Consider the following 21,313-nt stretch of genomic DNA (forward strand, 5'->3'; position numbering starts at 1 on the left):
TTCCCGTTTGTTATTGCTCCATCTGTGATTCCATACACATAAAGCCCTCACAACGACATAATCCAAACAAATAAAAATCACGGCTCCAACTCGACCCGCTCTTTCCTGACACCGGCGCGCGCACCTCTCTCTCTCTCTCTCTCTCTCTCTCTCTCTCTCTCTCTCTCTCTCTCTCTCTCTCTCTCTCTCTCTCTCTCTCTCTCTCTCTCTCTCTCTCTCTCTCTCTCTCTCTCTCTCTCTCTCTCTCTCTCTCTCTCTCTCTCTCTCTCTCTCTCTCTCTCTCTCTCTCTCAGCATCGAGGAGGGCTCTAATTCCCATCTGATGAGGGCCCCAGCCATCCCCCTCAGAGCGTGTTAGCAGAGTTAATGGTTATGGCTAGTTAATGGACTTTGGGTGTATTTCCTCTTCTCTCGCCAGTCCAACTATGGTTTGTGTAATAATTACTACAATTACCAGCTACGAATGATGTCCTTTAAAGCCATTAGACGGAAAATTCCAAGCAACACCAACGGCGGAAGCAAAACCGCGGCGCTCAACGCGGCTTTGAGGCTGGCGTAGCTCTGTAGCGGCACATTGAGTTCACCAGCGGCGGATAATTAGCAATTAACGTTTGGCAACATGCCTGGTGGTTTAGCACCAGCCCGGACCCCAGGGTGCTGAAAGGGTGCACGATCTACATCACTGTGTGTGTGTGTGTGTGTGTGTGTGTGTGTGTGTGTGTGTGTGTGTGTGTGTGTGTGTGTGTGTGTGTGTGTGTGTGTGTGTGTGTGTGTGTGTGTGTGTGTGTGTGTGTGTGTGTGTGTGTGCATTAACCAAGGTAGTGCACACCTGTTGTTTTCTTTTAACACCAATTAGCCAGAGTAGAAATAAATTTGAGAGGGAAGCAGGTTCTCAACATTAAAGGACAAATAAAAACCACAGAGATTGAGTGAGATTGAGATTTGGTTAAGACGATCACTTAATAACCCAAGGATAACAGCCCGGAACAGAGAGCAGAAAGAAATGCCAATTATGGACTGAATGAGCCAGGGCGCGTTGGGAGAGAAGTGCCCACAGAAGCCCCTAAAACAAAGCCCTGAAATGGGAAGTCTGGAGACAAAGGCGGTGGTAGTGATGGGTGATGTGTGACGGCTGTATCACAGAGTGCTGCACCGCCTTTAGGAACGGGATGATGAAAAGCTAACACGAGTCATCGTATAATGTCAGGTTCCTGGCCTGGGAGATGCGGCCTATCATTTCCATGCGTGCCATGTCTATACTTTAGGAGAGTGATTGACATTGACACTGGGAGCCAGGAACGATCAGACCGCTGAACAGATGGCTGGTTTACTGCCCGGTCCGTCTGTCGACCCGGGGCCCGACCTAGTAAGTTGTCAATTAGTGACTAGTAAAGGAAGGCTTTGCTTCCACGTGTTCCTCGATAAATGCACAATAAACAAGCACAGCAGAAAACGGTGGAACCACTAAAAGGCTCTGCAGCCTCACCCAGCTTTCTAATGAGCCCGGGGGCTTGCTACTTGGGAGTCATCCCCGGTCCATTAACCTGAAAAAAAATGAAACGTAGTGCTGACTCAAAGACCCCTATGCCCCCCCCCCCCCCACACCACCCCAATGCAAACACACCCAGGAAAACCAATATGAACTGCATGCATCCATAAATGAAGCTACATGTGCATTATCAGAGGGCCTTAAGGGACACCAACAGCGTTAGGATGATGAACGCTGAACTCTCCTGTGGGGTGGCTCGGAGACGCACAGTGACTAATGGGACCGACAGGAGGGGCCGTCCTGATTGGCCCTTTATACAGGGACCAGTATGGGGTCAGGATTTGGTTTAATGATGCCATAATGGTGGAAGTGGCTCAGTGTGTGGGTGGGAATAAAACGCACACTAGGTTGCGTTTACTGTGTACACAAGTTTGTATCGGGAGCATTATGCACTATGTGGAGAAACTTCACATGTGCACGTGTGCTTGTGTACGTAGATGTGTGCGTATGGGTTAAACACATAATGTTATGCTAATGGTTGTAATGGCAGGAGCCAGACTCTTGCTAATGACTTCATTATCACTACCAGCGTTCACTCTGTAGGAAAAATATACACATGAAAAAAGAGAAGTGATAAACACAACGGAAATTTATGCTTCCATCATTGTGTTTGCGATTGTTTACAAAAAACTCTTTCATGGTTTCCTCTTTCAAAACCTCAACAGAAATGATAATGGTGTTATTCCATCAACAAGCGGTAACCGACACTACAGATACGGGATCAGGATTCTATTAAAGTACCATGATGGACGGCACCAAGCAATATGTGCAAACACAATTATTTGACCCAAATGACAGAAACCTGCCCTGTGTTTAGATCAAATGCCACAACATCGGAGAGTAACGTATCGGTTCACAAGGAAGATCTTTTTGGAGGTTTTTCAGTCAAAATAAGCAAAAATATATAAACAACATACATAGACAAAAACACTTTTGGGAACAACCAATGCTCTATGTTCCTCTAGTTTCACAGGTCCCCTTTCCTACCTCCAAGTCTCCGTCATGTGAAATAGGAGGTTCAATACACGTCGGATTGCAATGTGTACCATAGCAAAGGGAAGTTGTTGGTGTGGATCAATCGTGGGTTGGATTCCCTGGTCCACAGTTTACCAGTATCTGATTGATATTATATAGTTGCAACCATTATATATCATAGGATATATTACGCTATTATCATTCTAAGATGACTTTTCACTGCAGAAAGCGTCTGAGTTTGTATCAGGTCGTACCACTGCCAGCTCCGGGGGTGCTGAACTGGGAGGAGTCCATCAGCTTGCGTGGGGTGGAGAGACTGCTGCCGTCCAGCAGGGGCATGGGCGACACGTCTCTGCCTGCGGAGCTGCAGGGCGAGAAGGGACAACGGGACGGTTACTGGGGTACAAAGCTCAGTGGTTACAATCGGTATTGGTTATTGTCATTGTCCCGTGGGGGGCGCTGTGGATATAAGATGCGCTGATACTACTGGAAGGGGGGAACGAAGAAAATAAAGGAACTGGCATGTTTTGAAACGCAACAAGTGACTCACGCATATTTAATATCAGAACACGACATGGTGTCAGAAGTGCTGTGATTTCAAACACGTAAGAAGTGCAATGAGCAGCAGCGACGGCAACAAGGCAGTGCGTGAAGACGGAGTTAGCAGGATGGCTAATTCAAGAGACCTCCAATTAGCACTGCCAGCTAAACATACCGTTTACTGTTCACTCAACGGTTCACCACTCACCTTAAATAAATAATCCCAACTAAGCATATCCTACACTGCCAGACCGCCGCTCTGTGGAGGCGTCCTAGCGTGTGGCCACACCAGGGTTTAGTATGCACCGGCACTACGTCCCGGCAATAGGTCGATGTTCCCAATAACTCCCCTTCTAGAACGAAAACCATTCAGCCTCCTACAACAAATACGCCCAGCATCTCTGGTGGGGAAATGGCTCTGCCTCCCAATGAGCCATTTATCAAGCCTTTAAGCGGGCCGGGTTGTGATGCAGCCCCCATAAGCGCAGGCGGCGTGGAGCCCCTCGCTCACTAAGTGATGGGGAGGATGGAGGCGGGCTGCCGGTGAGAGTCCACCAGGTAGACGGAGGCGGGTCGCTCTTTGACCCCCCCACCTCCTAATAAATCACCTCAGCTCCCCTCAAAGCACCGCCGCCGTAATGACTGCACACAGAACACACGATTAGCGCCGCACGACCCCCTCACCGACAGTCACACATGGAGGAGGGGACAGGCCTGTTTACACATGCACGTACACACACACACACACAGCCCCATACACACCAACACCACACCCTAACATCACAGTGCGTCTGCGTGTGTGTGTGAGAGTTCAAACACACAACTTGCCACTCGCTAATCCTCACACACAAAGTACGTACACACACTGACTGATTGGAGGAGGTCAGCCACAACTCACATCAAACGAGACACGGGGACAACACAAAAGGTGACTTATGACCTGAATCCCCCCGGTGGCGCTCATATGGCCCCTCCTGGGACCCCCAATCAGCTGTGTGATGCTGTTCCATGCACACAACCAGGGCCTCGGGATAAGCCTGCCTTTGTCGTCCAGTTCATCATGAAGTCGTGCCTTCTGCGACAACCATGTTGTTGGCAACGGCAACCACAGCCCTCTTAATTGGGTTGTACTGACGTGTGTGCAGGCAGTCGGGCACAGACCATTTAAAAGGGTATTATTCTTTAGTTTCACTGAAAGTTGACCAACTTTGATAAAGCTGCTGGGCGTTGGGGGCGAGCGGGGGCGTGCGGGTTTCAGAATAATGGGCTTGTTTACCTGACTGTGTTCTAGTGTAAACAACCGGCTCGTTACTGCAATGAAATGCCTTCGTATGGAAGCACATTAACACAGCCACTGCAAAGCCTGTGGTACACAACACTAATGTCAAAATGGACTAATGCAAAAGTCCTTTTGAAAAGTCCATCTTTTATAGAATAATAATTGCCTGACTACACCATGATGTCTCTGTATGCCCAGGCATTGTGCGTCTGACTACACCATGATGTCTCTGTATGCCCAGGCATTGTGCGTCTGAATGAAAACCCACCAGAACCAGACGTGCTGACGGCGCCATGTCGTAAGGAAGGAACAATAGAACAGGGCCAATCCAACCCACCCACCCAAGTTCCATCCAACCATCCATCCATCCATCCATCCATCCATCCAACCATCCACCCATCCATCCACGTTCCAACCATCCAACCATCCAACCATCCATCCATCCACGTTCCATCCATCCATCCATCCATCCCCCCATCCATCCATCCATCCATCCATCCCCCCATCCATCCATCCATCGAACCATCCATCCAACCATCCAACCATCCATCCATCCATCCACCCATCCATCCACGTTCCATCCATCCAACCATCCAACCATCCATCCATCCATCCATCCATCCACGTTCCATCCATCCATCCATCCATCCATCCAACCATCCATCCATCCATCCATCCATCCCCCCATCCATCCATCCATCGAACCATCCATCCAACCATCCAACCATCCATCCATCCATCCACCCATCCATCCACGTTCCATCCATCCAACCATCCAACCATCCATCCATCCATCCATCCATCCACGTTCCATCCATCCCCCCATCCATCCATCCATCCATCCATCCCCCCATCCATCCATCCATCGAACCATCCATCCAACCATCCAACCATCCATCCATCCATCCACCCATCCATCCACGTTCCATCCATCCAACCATCCAACCATCCATCCAACCATCCAACCATCCACGTTCCATCCATCCATCCATCCATCCAACCATCCATCCCCCCCCCCCAGCCCCCAGGTCCTCACCTGGGGCCGCGGGCGTTCTTGTCCTTGTTCTTGTGGCCCAGGCGGTGGGTGGACTTGATGTAGAGGTGGCGGTGCAGCTCGTCGATCAGCACCAGGTGGATGGTGAGCTTCCTGCTGTGCAGCTCCAGGCGCAGGTCGCCCAGGCCCTCCACCTGCAGCAGGTGGCCCTCCAGGGCCTCGACGGCAGACACCTGGAGCCAGGGGGAGACGCCCGGGGAGTCAGAGAGAACCAGCCGCCAGGGGGAGACGCCCGGGGAGTGAGAGAGAACCAGCCTCCAGGTGTTAGTCAGAGCCCCCCAGGGGGAGACGCCCGGGGAGTCAGAGAGAACCAGCCTCCAGGTGTTAGACAGAGCCCCCCAGGGGGAGACGCCCGGTGGGTCAGAGAGAACCAGCCTCCAGGTGTTAGACAGAGCCCCCCAGGGGGAGACACCCGGTGGGTCAGAGAGAACCAGCCTCCAGGTGTTTGACAGAGCCCCCCAGGGGGAGACGCCCGGTGGGTCAGAGAGAACCAGCCTCCAGGTGTTAGTCAGAGCCCCCCAGGGGGAGACGCCCGGTGGATCAGAGAGAACCAGCCTCCAGGTGTTAGACAGAGCCCCCCAGGGGGAGACGCCCAGTGGATCAGAGAGAACCAGCCTCCAGGTGTTAGACAGAGCCAGGGGGAGACGCCCTGGGAGTGAGAGAGAACCAGCCTCCAGGTGTTAGTCAGAGCCCCCCAGGGGGAGACGCCCGGGGAGTGAGAGAGAACCAGCCTCCAGGTGTTAGTCAGAGCCCCCCAGGGGGAGACGCCCGGTGGGTCAGAGAGAACCAGCCTCCAGGTGTTAGACAGAGCCAGGGGGAGACGCCCGGTGGGTCAGAGAGAACCAGCCTCCAGGTGTTAGACAGAGCCCCCCAGGGGGAGACGCCCGGTGGGTCAGAGAGAACCAGCCTCCAGGTGTTAGACAGAGCCAGGGGGAGACGCCCGGTGGGTCAGAGAGAACCAGCCTCCAGGTGTTAGACAGAGCCAGGGGGAGACGCCCGGTGGGTCAGAGAGAACCAGCCTCCAGGTGTTAGTCAGAGCAATGGCTCTGCAATGGCTTGATGAGGGTTAGGGTTAGGGTTAGGGCTAGGGGTTAGGGTTAACGTTAAGGTTAGGGGTTAGGGTTAGGGGTTAAGGTTAGGGGTTAGGGTCAGGGGTTAGGGGTTAGGTTTAGGGGTTAGGGTTAACGTTAAGGTTAGGGGTTAGGGTTAACGTTAAGGTTAGGGGTTAGGGTTAACGTTAAGGTTAGGGGTTAGGGTCAGGGGTTAGGGTCAGGGGGTAGGGTCAGGGGTTAGGGTCAGGGGGTAGGGTCAGGGGTTAGGGTCAGGGGTTAGGGTTAACGTTAAGGTTAGGGTTAACGTTAAGGTTAGGGGTTAGGGTTAACGTTAAGGTTAGGGGTTAGGGTTAACGTTAAGGTCAGGGGTTAGGGTCAGGGGTTAGGGTCAGGGGGTAGGGTCAGGGGGTAGGGAATCGGACATTGGTCTCTACAAGGCCACCTGCCTACGTGGCCAAAGCAAGCGCTGGAATGAAACAAACATCCAATATAGGTTTTTCCTGCTTAATGCAAAGGGGAACGTTAACTTTCGCCAGCGACATTTATTTCAATGTATGTCATAGCGATGCGTGATTCGACTGTCTGAGGCAAACCAGGTAAGTAGATTTGACTGATGTCTCCCTCACCAAACAGTCGCAGACTTTCCAGACCTAATGATCAATACGGTCTAGCTGTGAGAGGAGGTAGATAACAGAAACCCCCCGAAATAAGGCTGGGAAATTTAAACCATTGGAACTTTGCACTTTAGGTGATGCCAGTTTTACCAAGCAGGCCTAGAGTGAATGAGCCGATACTTTGATAGATCAATTACATAACAGTTGAGTCATTCAATGTTAAGTTTTTCAGTCATATCGTTCCCTTTTGAACGATTATTTGGAGAACAATGGTTGAAAAATAAATAATCCTTCCATTGAATTTCCAAATTCAGTGATGTAATGACGTATGCTTTAAAGAGCAGGTTCTAGGTCTACACTTATATGATTAAGGTCCATTTAAAGCACTGGCCTTACATTCACAAGATTAACCCAAACCAAAGAACCATAAAAACAGCCTGATGTCAATAAGAGCGTGCATGGATCAGATAACAGATGCAATACACCACTTTAGCTTGTTACCGCATCAGTGCATCCATTTCTCCAACACAATAAGGAATCCCAATGCGATGGTGCACACGACACCCCTATTGAAACACTATCTACTCAGTGCACGACTGCACGTACGTGCACAGCAGACAGCAGACATGATACTGCCAGCAAGCGGGCGCAAATTAGGTTCCACGAAACGGGACTTCCATCTGGAAGGACATTGACCAACGCCAGCCGTTGGCGGGGATCTGCGGCCGCCAGTGTGTGGAATGTGTCCCTCACTAGAGGCCGACGTTTAAATACTATCTAATGGAAAGGATGATTGCAGAATACCCTGGCCTGCTCAAGGTCCTTAAGTCTGCTATCCCCCAACTCACACACACGCGCACACACACGCACACGCACACACACACACACACACACACACACACACACACAGTCCAGTGATGCACTCCTAACTTGCAGGCAAGACAGCTGGCGGACAGAAGGATATATACTGACCGTCTTCATCTGTTTTCCTCTTTATATTTGGAGCTGGGTAACGAGGTTGTGTGGCATTTATTCAACTAGACAGGGCTTCAGGCAATAGAATGTAATTCACCTCAATGGAGGTCCAGGTATAACCGACCGGTAGCAACAACCAAACTGTTGGAACATGTGCAACTCTTTCTATCTGCACCGGACATTGCATTGACAGCGTTAACTAAATTAAACAATACAATGAATCACCGGTCGGTATAATAGGTGGAAAGCATTAAGGACTTCTGCATATATATTCAGCATTCAGGGAGTGTCTCTTACACACGCACACGCTAGCAGTTGTGTATGCGTGTAGGTTTGCACATGTGTGCGCTTGTGTACGTGTGTGTGTCTTCATCTCACCGTGTGTGTGTTTGTCTCACCGTGTGTGTGTTTGTCTCAACGTGTGTGTGTTCGTCTCACCGTGTGTGTGTTCGTGTGGTGAGCTGACTCAAAGCACTGATCACATGGGGTCTCTTCCTACCCCAGGGCCCTAACGGCGGGGGGATAACGTTGAGGGCCGCTCAGAGAGGACGGGGCCCGCAGGAGGCGGTATGGAGGCAGGGGTCAAGTGTGTGTTGATGCAAATGAGAGGCACATTAGTGGAGAGATGTGCTAATGTGGTGCGCATGACCCCCACTGGCATAATGCATAATAAAATAACTTTACACTCCCTCCCTCCCTGTGTGTGTGTGTTGTTTAAGATGGAGAGATTGTGGCCGGAGAAACACACACTTCCGCCAACTCCAGCCTGCGTGATTCCACATAAATGCTGGTGTGGGATTGTGGTTGTATGTGTGAGGATCTAATAGAATGACTCATTCAGAAAACGCGTGTGTGCGTGCGTGTGTGTCATTAACGTTGGACTAGGATGGCAGAAGGAGGCTGGTTAACATCATTAGGGACCATGCCTGTCAGCCTAATAAAGAATATGAAGCCTCTGGCAAATTACCATAGAGTAGAGAGTGGTGAATAGAAAGACAACGAGCAAGAAGAGAACGGATATATATATATGAGAGAGAGAGAGAGAGAGAGAGAGAGAGAGAGAGAGAGAGAGAGAGAGAGAGAGAGAGAGAGAGAGAGAGAGAGAGAGAGAGAGAGAGAGAGAGAGAGAGAGAGAGAGAGAGAGAGAGAGAGAGAGAGAGAGAGAGAGAGAGAGAGAAAAGTGAAAAGAAAGATGGATATGCAGATGAATACCCCTCTGCACACTTAGAGTCTGAAGAGGTGTGTGTGTCTGCGTGTTGCGCTATAGGAACCTTGGAACGCAGGGAGAGGTGTGTGTGTTAGTGTGTCATCGTGCTATAGGAACCTAGGCATGGAGGCAGACAGTTACAGGAAATAAAAGGCAGAGAGCGGGGACTGGAGAGAGACAGTTTCTTCCTAACCGTGTCCATGGGGTCTTGTGAAGTGCCATTCACCAGGACATAGAGGGACAATGCTGAGTGCTAATCGTGAACCCTGGAGATACAGTGGTAGAGAACAGGAGTAGAAAGAGGAAGGAAGACTGAGAAGGTAGAGAGTACAGAGAAAGAGACCGAAAGACTAGCAGGACGGGGGAAAGACAAACGCACTGATAGACAGACAGAACCAACCACCTACAGACAGAGAGAGGGAGATGGACAGAGGCAGACAGCTAGGAAGAAGGAACCAGCCACCTAAGGGCCGGGGAAGGGAAGGCTGAGGCAGATTGGAGGCAGCAGGTAGGAGCGTGGGAGGGAAGGGGGCCAGATAGAGAGGGAGACGCTAATCTGACAGATGAGTCCAGCAATGAGGGACGGCATGACGAGCATCAACACATCAGGAGCTCCCTCAGAGCCAGGCCGAGGCAGCACGCAGGGAAACACAGAGACAGACAGGAAGACAGCGAGAGACAGAGACACAGACAGAAGGGTCCGAAGAGAAAGGAGCGTAGGATGAGACTGTGTGCAGAGAGGAGGAGGAAAGCTAGCGATTAAGTTGTTTGCTCTATAGACAACATTTGTATTAACAAGCGTCTGCTAGAGTGGCACAGTTGTCTCACATCTGCCTTGATGACCTTATTTTTCATCTTGGCACAGCTTGCAGACTGCAGCCACAAAGCAACTATTGCCACTGAAAACTCAGCATTTGGCAAGCACTCCGAGCGGCGAGGGAGGAAAAGCTGCAGCTCAAGCATTGTGCGACACCAAGCATCGTGTTCCACACCGATAAAACGACAGTACTGCTCTCAGCAAACAAGTACAGCAACAGCCAGCACCGTGTCAACTCACTCCCCGATATTTAGCTCGCACTGCATCAGCAATAAAAGCATGAGCGTTCACGGCCTGTAATCGTTGACTGCCTCTCAAACTCTTTCTCATTTTACTCAGAGGATCCCATCCAGCCCACTGTTCATCAGTCATGGTTGTTTGGTCCTGGGCTGCATCCTGAATCAACTCACCCACTAAAAGCCACTACCAAACAGCCATCAGGAGAAGGGCGAGGCGACAGCATCGCCAGGGACGAGGCCCTCTCAGGCTACTTTGATGAAGTTGGCTTAAAGGTAATAAGAAAATGAGCAGCCGCTGCCCAGTTCATTACTGCAAACAAATGAGACGAGAGCGGGCAGGAAATCAATCTGCCCAACGCATCAGAACACCGGAGCTTATGTATTTCAGACCAGCCTTACACAAGGGGCTTCTATCGGTTTCCCCATAGAAGGCTACACTGATCGATACGGGACCTTGAAGCCTCACTCTGAATCAACACAATTCTAAATCAACAGAGCTTCACATGGAAAATGAACATTATGCATTGCCAATGCTAATTCAAAATAGACAATATCTATCGAGGTCCCTCTTTCTCTGGCATTTGCTGGTCTCCAATATAAAAAGGCAAGAACACTTTAACAGGGCTCTTTGGGTACATTCTGAAGTAGGGCTGGGTATCGTGGCCAAATTCCTAAATCGATTTGATTTCGATTCATAAGGTTCTGAATCGATTAATAACGATTCAATCTGCTCTTGAATAATGAAAATGGCTCAACTGTGTTGCAAAATACAAATCTACTTGATTTTTTCTCTTCATCCTAAACAACCGGTTTTAAGTGCAAACTTGTAAATTGGACAGTTTAAACTTGAGCTGTAAACAAAACAGTCTCAAGTCTCAAAAGCGCAATTGTGAAACTAGAAAGGAATTGCAAGTGAAAGTGTACTTGAACTACAAAATTCCATCACTGCAAACTGCATTAAGGTATTGTCTATTAAAGTGCAAAAATAATTATAATTGTAACAAAAAAAAAAGGAAAAAAAAAAATCGATCTCATGCCCTATGAATCCATATTGCAAAATGTAAATTCAATCGATTATATCGATTTTTTTACCCAGCCCTATTCTGAAGTGACCCGCATCTCCCCAACGCTCTCAACAAAGCAGCCCACAAACCCCTAGCATGTGAACGCCAAACCAACAAGCATCCTCAACCTCATCTACTTCATCCACTCGAACGGGAACAAACTCCTACCCTCACGGTCCAGTCCTCCCTCAGACGGCCCTCACGTTCCAGTCCTCCCTCAGACGGCCCTCACGGTCCAGTCGTCCCTCAGACGGCCCTCACGGTCCAGTCCTCCCTCAGACGGCCCTCACGGTCCAGTCCTCCCTCAGACGGCCCTCAGACGGCCCTCAGACGGCCCTCCGACGGCCCCCTCCTCCCTCAGACGGCCCTCACGGTCCAGTCCTCCCTCAGACGGCCCTCACGGTCCAGTCCTCCCTCAGACGGCCCTCAGACGGCCCTCACGGCCCCCTCCTCCCTCCGTCGGCCCCCTACTCCCTCCGTCGGCCCTCAGACGGCCCTCACGGCCCCCTACTCCCTCCGTCAGCCCTCAGACGGCCCTCCGACGGCCCCCTCCTCCCTCCGTCAGCCCCCTCCTCCCTCCGTCGGCCCTCACGGCCCCCTCCTCCCTCCGTCAGCCCCCTCCTCCCTCCGTCGGCCCTCACGGCCCCCTCCTCCCTCCGTCGGCCCCCTCCTCCCTCCGTCAGCCCCCTCCTCCCTCCGTCGGCCCTCACGGCCCCTCCTCCCTCCGTCAGCCCTCAGAGGCCCTCACCAGCATGTCGGTGCCATGGAGGTAGTGCTTGCTGGCCATGGAGACCTCCAGCCGTTGAGGGACCTGCTTGATCCTCTCGATCTCGTCCAGCAGCTCCAGGACGTGCTTGTGCTCGATGCCCTCGATCCACAGCTTCCGCAGCTCGTCACGCTTGCAGTGGAGCAGCATCTTACAGGACAGCAGGTTCTCCTTCACCTGAAGGAGGCAGAGAACACTGAGTACAGAACAGCAGGTTCTCCTTCACCTGACGGAGCGGAGAACACTGAGTACAGAACAGCAGGCTCTCCTTCACCTGACGGAGGCAGAGAACACTGAGTACAGAACAGCAGGTTCTCCTTCACCTGACGGAGCAGAGAACACTGAGTACAGAACAGCAGGTTCTCCTTCACCTGACGGAGCGGAGAACACTGAGTACAGAACAGCAGGTTCTCCTTCACCTGACGGAGGCAGAGAACACTGCGTACAGAACAGCAGGTTCTCCTTCACCTGACGGAGGCAGAGAACACTGAGTATAGAACAGCAGGTTCTCCTTCACCTGACGGACCAGAGAACACTGAGCAGTGAGCACCACAGGGCTGATGAGGCCGGAGCCCTAAGGGACCACCAAATGAAGGTCCCGGTTAAAACATCATATTTCTAACACATTTAATGAGAAAAATGTTTATAGGACTTTAGCACTATCTTATATCGTTATTTTTTTATACTGCAGATGTTTTATCTTTATCTATCCTCTTTGATGATCACTACAGACCCAAGTAGAAGGGACAGTACCAGTGGTTATTATTCTTAATGTGTGTGCGTTTGAACTGTGTGTATGTACGATGTACACATGCTGCCCCTCACCTGTTTGATCTTGTTGCGGGAGCTGGTGATGCGCTCCGTGATGCTCTGGTAGGTCCTGATGGCGGTAGTGAGCTCAGCGTAATGCTGAACAATCTGCTCGTCCAGGTCATGGTCACACTTCTCGAACGCCTCCTCCAAGCGCCCTTTCTCAGTCTCTCGGTCTTGGACGTCATCGCTGTTGGAGAGAGTCCTGGACAGGACGACCACAGGCATCAGGGGGAATCACAGCAAGCACATGTTATTGTATGTTATGGATGGCAGAGCCCTGGACAGGACGACCACAGGCATCAGGGGGAATCACAGCAAGCACATGTTATTGTATGTTATGGATGGCAGAGTCCTGGACAGGACGACCACAGGCATCAGGGGGAATCACAGCACGCACATGTTATTGTATGTTATGGATGGCAGAGTCCTGGACAGGACGACCACAGGCATCAGGGGGAATCACAGCACGCACATGTTATTGTATGTTATGGATGGCAGAACAGTTGAAACAGTTCTGCCATCCGACGCTAATCACAGTTTGAAGAACATTTCAACTAATGAATACTGAGACACTTTGATTTATAACTATAGATGGAGAACCAAATAATAGTTAGGTGCTCATTTAGGTAAATGCAAAAAGATACGTTACGCATATGCGATGAGCTTTTTAAGTAAGTAAATAGAAGTTCAGAAACCGAAGGTGAAGTTGTTTTCTTTTCAATTGTGTTTGATGTGTGGCTGCTATTTTATCATCAAACAAACCTTGAATGGCTGAGCTGTCAAAATTGGAAGCACTGCTTTTGAATATCACTAGATTGCACAATCAATTGTGGACTTAAGAATTACTCTATCGACCAAAGACCTTCTGCTAAGGTAAGAGTATGATGTCCAATACACAGCATATACATTCAGAATGTGCGCCGACTGTTATTGTTTGAGAACACAGGAAGGATGTAAAGCTAACGTTAGCATGCCAACTAGCCGACTAGCACTTAGAGGACAGGATACGATAAACAAGTCTACAGGTATCGCTGCGTCCAATACGACATTGTAAACACAGTAAATGTCCCTTACCTTATAACAGAGATGAGAAGACCAGAAGGGTCTTTGCTCTTGCTAACAGCACTCCTGTATCTTCCTGTCTCAGCTGCCATTTTTCCAGCTGCTTCACCCAAAACAGGAAGACAGAAACGTGAGGGGCCGTAGTGTCTGCTGGGAAATGTAGTTCGCACCTGTTACTTGCAGTTTTTCAAATCGAAATTCTATATTTGTTAATCTGCTTTGTTAATTCTATTTTTTGGTTGGGTGCATCCAAGTGTAGCTGATCTTACGAAAAATTTTTATTTTATAAAGGAATAAAAATGTAATAATAATGAAAACAATAATATAAGGATTATGATTATTAATAAATAATAATAATAATTATAATTATAATAATACCATTAATCGACAATTATAATCAAAAGAAGGCCACAATTGAATATTTACTTTGTAAATAATTAGCATTGGAGTCATCAACAGGATCATTCAGCAGGTGATTGTCTGGTTGTGATGTTGAAGAAGATCCCTAACAGCAGCTTAACCTTCACAGTGACAATGTGATGACTGTGTGGAGCAGAAAGAGGAGCAGTGGGAGGAACAGGTGGGATCAGATGAAGAATGGACATAATGGCAGTGGACAAACCCCAAGTGCATTGGTGTCGATCAGCAACATAAGGTGATACATCCTCGTGGTTTGTTTACAGTCACAAATGTATAAATAGCAAACATTAGGTTTAGTTTTGGTATGGCCCACCCAAAAAAACCTCTCAACATTTTTTTTTTTACATTGGGTCGCCATCCTCCAGAGAGAGTGATAAGAAGCAGAGCAGAGCAGAGAAACGCTGTGTGTCAGAGAGTTAATGGCCTTCCCCCATTTAGAACATATAGTGCTGTGTTTGGTGCAACTCAGTATCTCTGACAATCTCTGCTGTACCAAAGAGAATAGGAGAGGGCATTGATTTTGGGCGAGAAGGGGTCGATTCCTAGCAGCCAGAGCTCTGATTGATGTGCCTGTGGACCCGGGAGATAACATTGTGTGCGATCTTTGTGTCCCCTCCAAAAAAAGAAACAATCGCTGATGTGCTGAAGCCCCTTGTTTCTGTAGAAAAGGCGCCCCGTTTCCTGGGACCACAGGTTTAATTTAGAAGTTCTTATCACCTATAGCCCTGCGGCAAATATCCCATCAGTCCAGCTAATCTACTGGGCTTCTCTTCCCCAATACGCTACCAAGGTTATTTCTTTCAGCCACGCCAGCGAGCGCGCGCGTGTGTGTGTGTGTGCGTGTGCGTGTGTATTTGGACATTATATGCTTGACATGTTTTGACAGAATGACCTTTATGTGGGACGCAAGGACACGTGGACTTGAGGAAGACGTGTATGTTTGTGTGTGTGTGTGTGTGTGTGTGTGTGTGTGTGTGTGTGTGTGTGTGTGTGTGTGTGTGTGTGTGTGTGTGTGTGTGTGTGTGTGTGTGTGTGTGTGTGTGTGTGTGTGTGTGTGTGTGTATGTGTGTGTGTGCATGCAGGGGTTATCTTTGTTATCTGTAAATACAAAGATTTTGCTGTCAATACTGCGCCACAATCTTTGACAGGTGAGGTGTTGTAGGTAGGGCGGTTGATCTCATCTGTTGACTTGTTAACCCTCTGATGCAGAAGGGACATTTAGGCCCAATCCCGTTACACCCCTTGGGCCAAACCCTGAACCCTATACCCCTCAAGCCTACCCCTTAACCCTACCCCTCAACCCTACCCCTACGAAATGGGACGACAACCCTTCAAGACCCAGTTACAGTATGTCACTAGTCGTTGACGGGTTTTGATCTTTATTTATTTTTTATTTATTTTATTTTGTTATTTTATTTTATTTTGATACAATATCTGTCTCTTGAATTTTACTGTATCTCTTAGGAATGCAACCTAACCCACATGGAAAAACACGGTATGATTAGATAAGAATACAATTCATGCTCACAATCTGTTAGAAACTGCAATATTGCACTTTTGGATCAAACATTATACAAGATCAACATAATGTATAAAACCAGAATGAACATAGAATTTGAGGTAGTATGCCATCCATGTAAAACATAGATATCATACAAGCAAGAACCAAAGATATAATGGAACGAATATTGCAGTTTAGAAAAAGGTATCAACCACCACATTTTATCAATAACTTTTATCCTAGTGCCCAAAAAACGGTTGGTTGTAAACCATCAGGGGATGGTTAATCCTCCTATCGTCCTGGGTTTGGGGGCTTAGGGCCACCAATGCAGAAGAGGAGCTTGAGGTGGAGGGACGGGCTCTGTAGCAGCGGCAGACGCCTCAATGATCTCCTGAAAGAAATAAGAAGGAACTATATGGCAGAACTGGGATGGCCACATGTTATGAACGATCTATAATAACTGATAGATAGATAGATAGATAGATAGATAGATAGATAGATAGATAGATAGATAGATAGATAGATAGATAGATAGATAGATAGATAGATAGATAGATAGATAGACCGACAGACAGACAGACAGACAGACAGACAGACAGACAGACAGACAGACAGACAGACAGATAGACAGATAGACAGATAGATAGATAGATAGATAGATAGATAGATAGATAGACAGATAGACAGATAGACAGATAGATAGACAGATAGACAGATAGACAGATAGACAGATAGATAGATAGATAGATAGATAGATAGATAGATAGATAGATAGATAGATCGATCGATTGATCGATCTACCAAAATGAATGAAAAAAAACACTGGTTTATAAAAAAAAAACGACATCACATTGATCCACCATTCTCCAGGCTAATAACGATTTTAAAACGATTGCATTACACACACAGCATATCATACATTTTACATTTATACAGAGTTAGTTAGACTAGATGTAAGTATAAGGTTATGGCTGAATTCGGATCAAATTCAGCCTCTGCTGGCCCAAAACTAGATTGTCTCGTTGTCTCGTTACACGCTATATAAGTTAATCATATTTAAATGATTATAAGTATACCATGATGTAGGCCTAGCCTTTAATTACATCCTTTCTCGTTATATCAATGTAAATTATCGTTATAACGAGATCTGTTAAATTCAAAATGCATTGAATGGAATTGAATTGAATTGAATAGATTACATTTATTTCAGACATATCAATAAAAATCCAACGTATCAAAAATACAAAACGAAATGAAAAGCAAGAAAAATCAATTCACTAAAACGATTCAAGTTATTGGTTTACATTTCGTTCTGTGAAGAACGAAAAAAGTCAGAGAATCGTACTCTGGGACAAGATTCATTAGATACATTTTCATGAGCATGAGCATGATGCATATGAGTGCACTGCACTGTATGCTGCAGACATCGGAGTAGGCCTATCCATAAAACAAAGCATTAAATCCTTGTTGAATTTGTGGTTTTGACGTATACATAAATACACTGTACTATCTGCGCACACCCCTTATGAAGTCAAAGAAAGTCTCCCGAAATGCTTTGGTTTGTATTTTGTTCTGTGCTGCACAAAATAAGTCGGACAATCGTGCTCTGGGACATGACGAACACTATGAAGGCTGATAACAAATAATCAAACTATTTTTTTCGTTTTGCCCTTGCGTAATGCTGCTGTTCAGAAAGTTTTATGTATTACTTATATATTATTTATGTATAACTTTATATATTACTGATGGTGCTGCTGTTGAGGCTGTTATTTTTATACTCTATGACTCATTTTTTACTTTTTTGTGCAAATATACGTCGACCTTTACAAAGAAATACGCAGTCCCCATCTCTCACACACACACACACACACACACACACACACACACACACACACACACACACACACACACACACACACACACACACACACACACACACACACACACACACACACACACACAGCCACACTATTCATTGTTTCAATTTTCATGCACGCTTCTTTCTTTCTTCACATCACCATGCTAGTATTGACAGGACAATGCTAAGAATAAAGTATACGATATATGGTCGACAAAATACATTGTTTTGGTCAAAAAGGAACGCCGTCCATTTCTACCAATAGAATGCGCCTTTGTACAGATGACTTCCTACTCCTCCAATATGCTCTCTTGTTCTTCAAACGAAGTAAGTGCAGCTCAAACGGAGGCGTGAAGCTCCAGGGTTACTTCTCGCCTCTTTCCACCAGAACACAAATTCAACAAAACGAGTCGATGTAAACAGTTTCTCTGAGCATTAGAGAACGGTTGTTTCCGCTCAGTTCCAACCCGCTATGGGCGCTAATAACAGCACGCGTCGGGTCTCGTTTGAGTCCGACGACAACGAGAACATCACGGTAGTGAAGGGCATACGGGTGAGTGGCCTCAATCTTATGTTAGTTGAATTACTGCTACAAGTAACATAATAAAGCAACGACAGGACGTGCAAAGGAGGAATTATGCAATGGTGCATTATGTAATGCGAAGAAGCCTGTTAGCAAAAAGCTGGCAATAGGTCACTTTCTAGTAACCTGACTCTGTTGATCCCTTCAGTGTAAAGTGCACTGTTGACACCTTTCGTCAGACTCCTTTATCTAAGAATATGGAGGAAACAGGGCTAAAATGGATGCTTATGTAACACAATGCTGTACACACAGTTCCAGAGGGCACATTAACGATTTTTGGTTAAACTCAGACGTTAGCTTGAACTTGACCAGCTTCGTACATTCGAGTGTTACTAAGTCTCTAAGTTAAATATAGATCGAGGATCGTTTGATCTAACGGCTTTACTCCTTTGCACGAGGCTGTCTATATGGAGCATGTGTCTGACCTGCCAAATCAGTCATGCTATTTATCTATTGTGAAGTTTGTGCAATACAACACTCCACTTGCCTTTGCTAGTAAAGTCATGACCCCTCTGTTGTACTCTTGCTCCTTTTTAGCTCTCAGAAAATGTCATCAACCGCATGAGGGATGGTGGGAGTTCCCCTCTGCCGCAGATGAAACCCCCAGCAGCCGTCACACCTCCTCCTCATAGCACCACCTACGGCCCTCCTCCTCTCCTGCGTCCAATCCCCCCCCCCTTCGACCCCGTCACCTCCATGCCCGCCCCTCCACGCGTAGCGGCCGTGGCACCCCCTGCCAGTGAGGAGAAGCTCAAACCCTTACCTCCTACCCCCCCTCCCATTGAACAGGTAGAAGCACCCACCATCCTAGACGTGGTTCTCCCGTGTCCTCCAACACCCCCCCTGGCTAAGGCTGTTGCTGCTCCTGCTCCCGCCTTTGAACCCATGGCGCCTCCTGCTCCTGCTGCTCCTGCTGCTCTGGAATCACTAACTGGGCAACCAACTCCTCCTCCGGCTGGGCTGGAATCCATAGATTCACTGCAATCTTCAGTCCATGATTATCCTCCCCCTCCTCCTCCTCCTCCTGTAATCGAGCCTCCTGTAACCTCCCATTGCATAATTGAACCCCTTGCTCCTCCTGCTCCTCCCGCCACGATTGAACCCATTGCTCCTGCTCCCGCTCCCGTCATAATTGAACCCGTTGCTCCTGCTCCCGCTCCCGTCATAATTGAACCCCTTGCTCCTCCTGCTCCTCCTGTAATGATGGAACCCATTGCTCCTGCTCCCGCTCCCGTCATAATTGAACCCATCGCTCCTGCTCCCGTTCCCGTCATAATTGAACCCATTGCTCCTGCTCCCGCTCCCGTCATAATTGAACCCATTGCTCCTGCTCCCGCTCCCGTCATAATTGAACCCATTGCTCCTGCTGCTCCTCCTGCTGTGATGGAACCCCTCCTGGCCCCTCCCTCTCCTCAATCAGAGCCCCTGTCCTCCTCTCCGGCCATCGAGGCCGTCACCATGCTCCCCCTGCCGCCCCCCGCTGAGCTGATCACCGCACCTCCCCTGCACCGGTTCCTTTCTCCCTCTGAAACACCTCCTCCTCCCCCACCTAACCCTCCTCAGCCCCAGGTACTGCCCCTCCCCCCGGCTCCTGCCCCGGAGCCAGCGGCGCCCCCGCAGCTTCGGGAGACCACTGCAGCCCCGCCCTCCGTGGGCACCCCCCCTGGTGAGTGCTGACCCTTCTCCCTCAGTAGCTGTGAGAAGGTGCTGGTAGCCGCTGGTTGCTCCAGGGTAGAACATGTCAGGGGCTGTAGAGGATGAACGTTCTCTGGCGGTGGTATGCTACCTCTGCTGCGCCGGTCACATCCCCAATCCCGCCCTACATTGTTGTTCCATAATGGAACAGACCTCTGAAGAGTAACTCCGGCCTCCGAGGCTCCGGGTCCCTCGGTCCAACGTCTATGGGAGATAACACGGGGTTTGATTGATCGTACATAACAAACTCTGTAGGTGGCGAAGAAGTAAATGCTGCGTCACGTTTTGACTGCACACCTTTTTTCATCTAGTTATGAAAGGGTTTTGGATTGTCGCTGCCGTTAAAGTAGCGTTAATAGTTGTTCACTACTTTAACGGCAGCTTGACGTTTTGTACGATCATTCAAACCCCCGTGTTATTTCCCATAGTCATTGGACCGTGGGAGCCTCGGAGACGGGACTTATTCTTCAGAGGGCTATGACCCGTCGTGGTTCATACCGCAGTCACCAACTATGATTAGATATTAGTTACTTTCCTCTATAACGGTATGTTTTTTTTATTGGCTCCAATCAGCAGAGGTGCCCTGTTATTTTAACATTATGCACACCGTTGAAATGTAATTGACCAATCAGGATCAAGTATTTAACGATGTGGTATTAGATGATACAACTGCACCTTTTATTCCACATTATCTCTGACATAAAGTGACAGAATTGTTCTAACCGCTCCATCGTTATGGTGCATTAGATACAAGATGACTCGCGTAACATTAGCGTCGAAGGAAAGACAGAGAAAATATTTGCCGTGGTAATTTCCATTGACTTTGGCCTTGAGACAAGCTTTCTTGAAAATAATGGAGGGATGTCGGCTACTAAATATAATTTAATAGCACTAACACTGTGATTCAAAAACATATTTTGAAATTGCACACAATTAATCGTGTTGGTTGGTTTAACTTTTAAGTTGCCTTCCAAGGGGTTTGTGTAAAACTTTAGTAAAAATATTATTGAATGTCTTTCTTAATAGAATAATGAATTGATGCAGTCCTCAACACAGCAGTGTTTATCAAGGTCGCACAGATTGCCTCACTTCAATTTCTTTTGGTTGGCAGGGAAAGCAGTCCTATTGTTTGGGTCTTCTCAAAATTTGATTTTGTTTCTATTTTCATGGTGACTGTTCTGGTATCCCCTGGTTGGTTATCCATGGTTTGACGCATAAATATTTTGCCGCCTCGGAACTAGGACAGTCAGA

At 48.1% G+C, this 21,313-nt stretch overlaps 2 protein-coding genes across 5 annotated transcripts in view; one reads left to right on the plus strand and one right to left on the minus strand.

Moving 5' to 3' along the window:
* Positions 1-14,132, minus strand: part of exoc4 (exocyst complex component 4) — an 81,274-nt gene extending 67,142 nt beyond the window's left edge. The window contains exons 1-5 of the mRNA XM_030341599.1: positions 14,018-14,132; positions 12,956-13,145; positions 12,113-12,307; positions 5,379-5,569; positions 2,778-2,887 (exon numbers count right to left, since the gene is read on the minus strand). Of these exons, the coding sequence (XP_030197459.1) occupies positions 2,778-2,887; positions 5,379-5,569; positions 12,113-12,307; positions 12,956-13,145; positions 14,018-14,097 (766 nt within the window). The 5' untranslated portion in view covers positions 14,098-14,132. The remainder of the gene's footprint in view (positions 1-2,777; positions 2,888-5,378; positions 5,570-12,112; positions 12,308-12,955; positions 13,146-14,017) is intronic.
* Positions 14,133-18,080: 3,948 nt separating this feature from the next.
* Positions 18,081-21,313, plus strand: part of chchd3a (coiled-coil-helix-coiled-coil-helix domain containing 3a) — a 76,857-nt gene continuing 73,624 nt past the window's right edge. Inside the window, exons 1-3 of one of the 4 annotated variants that reach the window (XM_030341467.1) lie at positions 18,085-18,337; positions 18,905-19,156; positions 19,931-20,033. In XM_030341467.1, the coding sequence (XP_030197327.1) occupies positions 18,257-18,337; positions 18,905-19,156; positions 19,931-20,033 (436 nt within the window). In that variant the 5' untranslated portion in view covers positions 18,085-18,256. Of the gene's footprint in view, positions 18,338-18,904; positions 20,034-21,313 lie in introns of all 4 variants that reach the window. The other 3 variants (XM_030341465.1, XM_030341466.1, XM_030341464.1) reach the window with 3 other exon arrangements.

Source organism: Gadus morhua, chromosome 19, assembly GCF_902167405.1.
Source record: "Gadus morhua chromosome 19, gadMor3.0, whole genome shotgun sequence".
NCBI lineage: Eukaryota > Metazoa > Chordata > Actinopteri > Gadiformes > Gadidae > Gadus > Gadus morhua.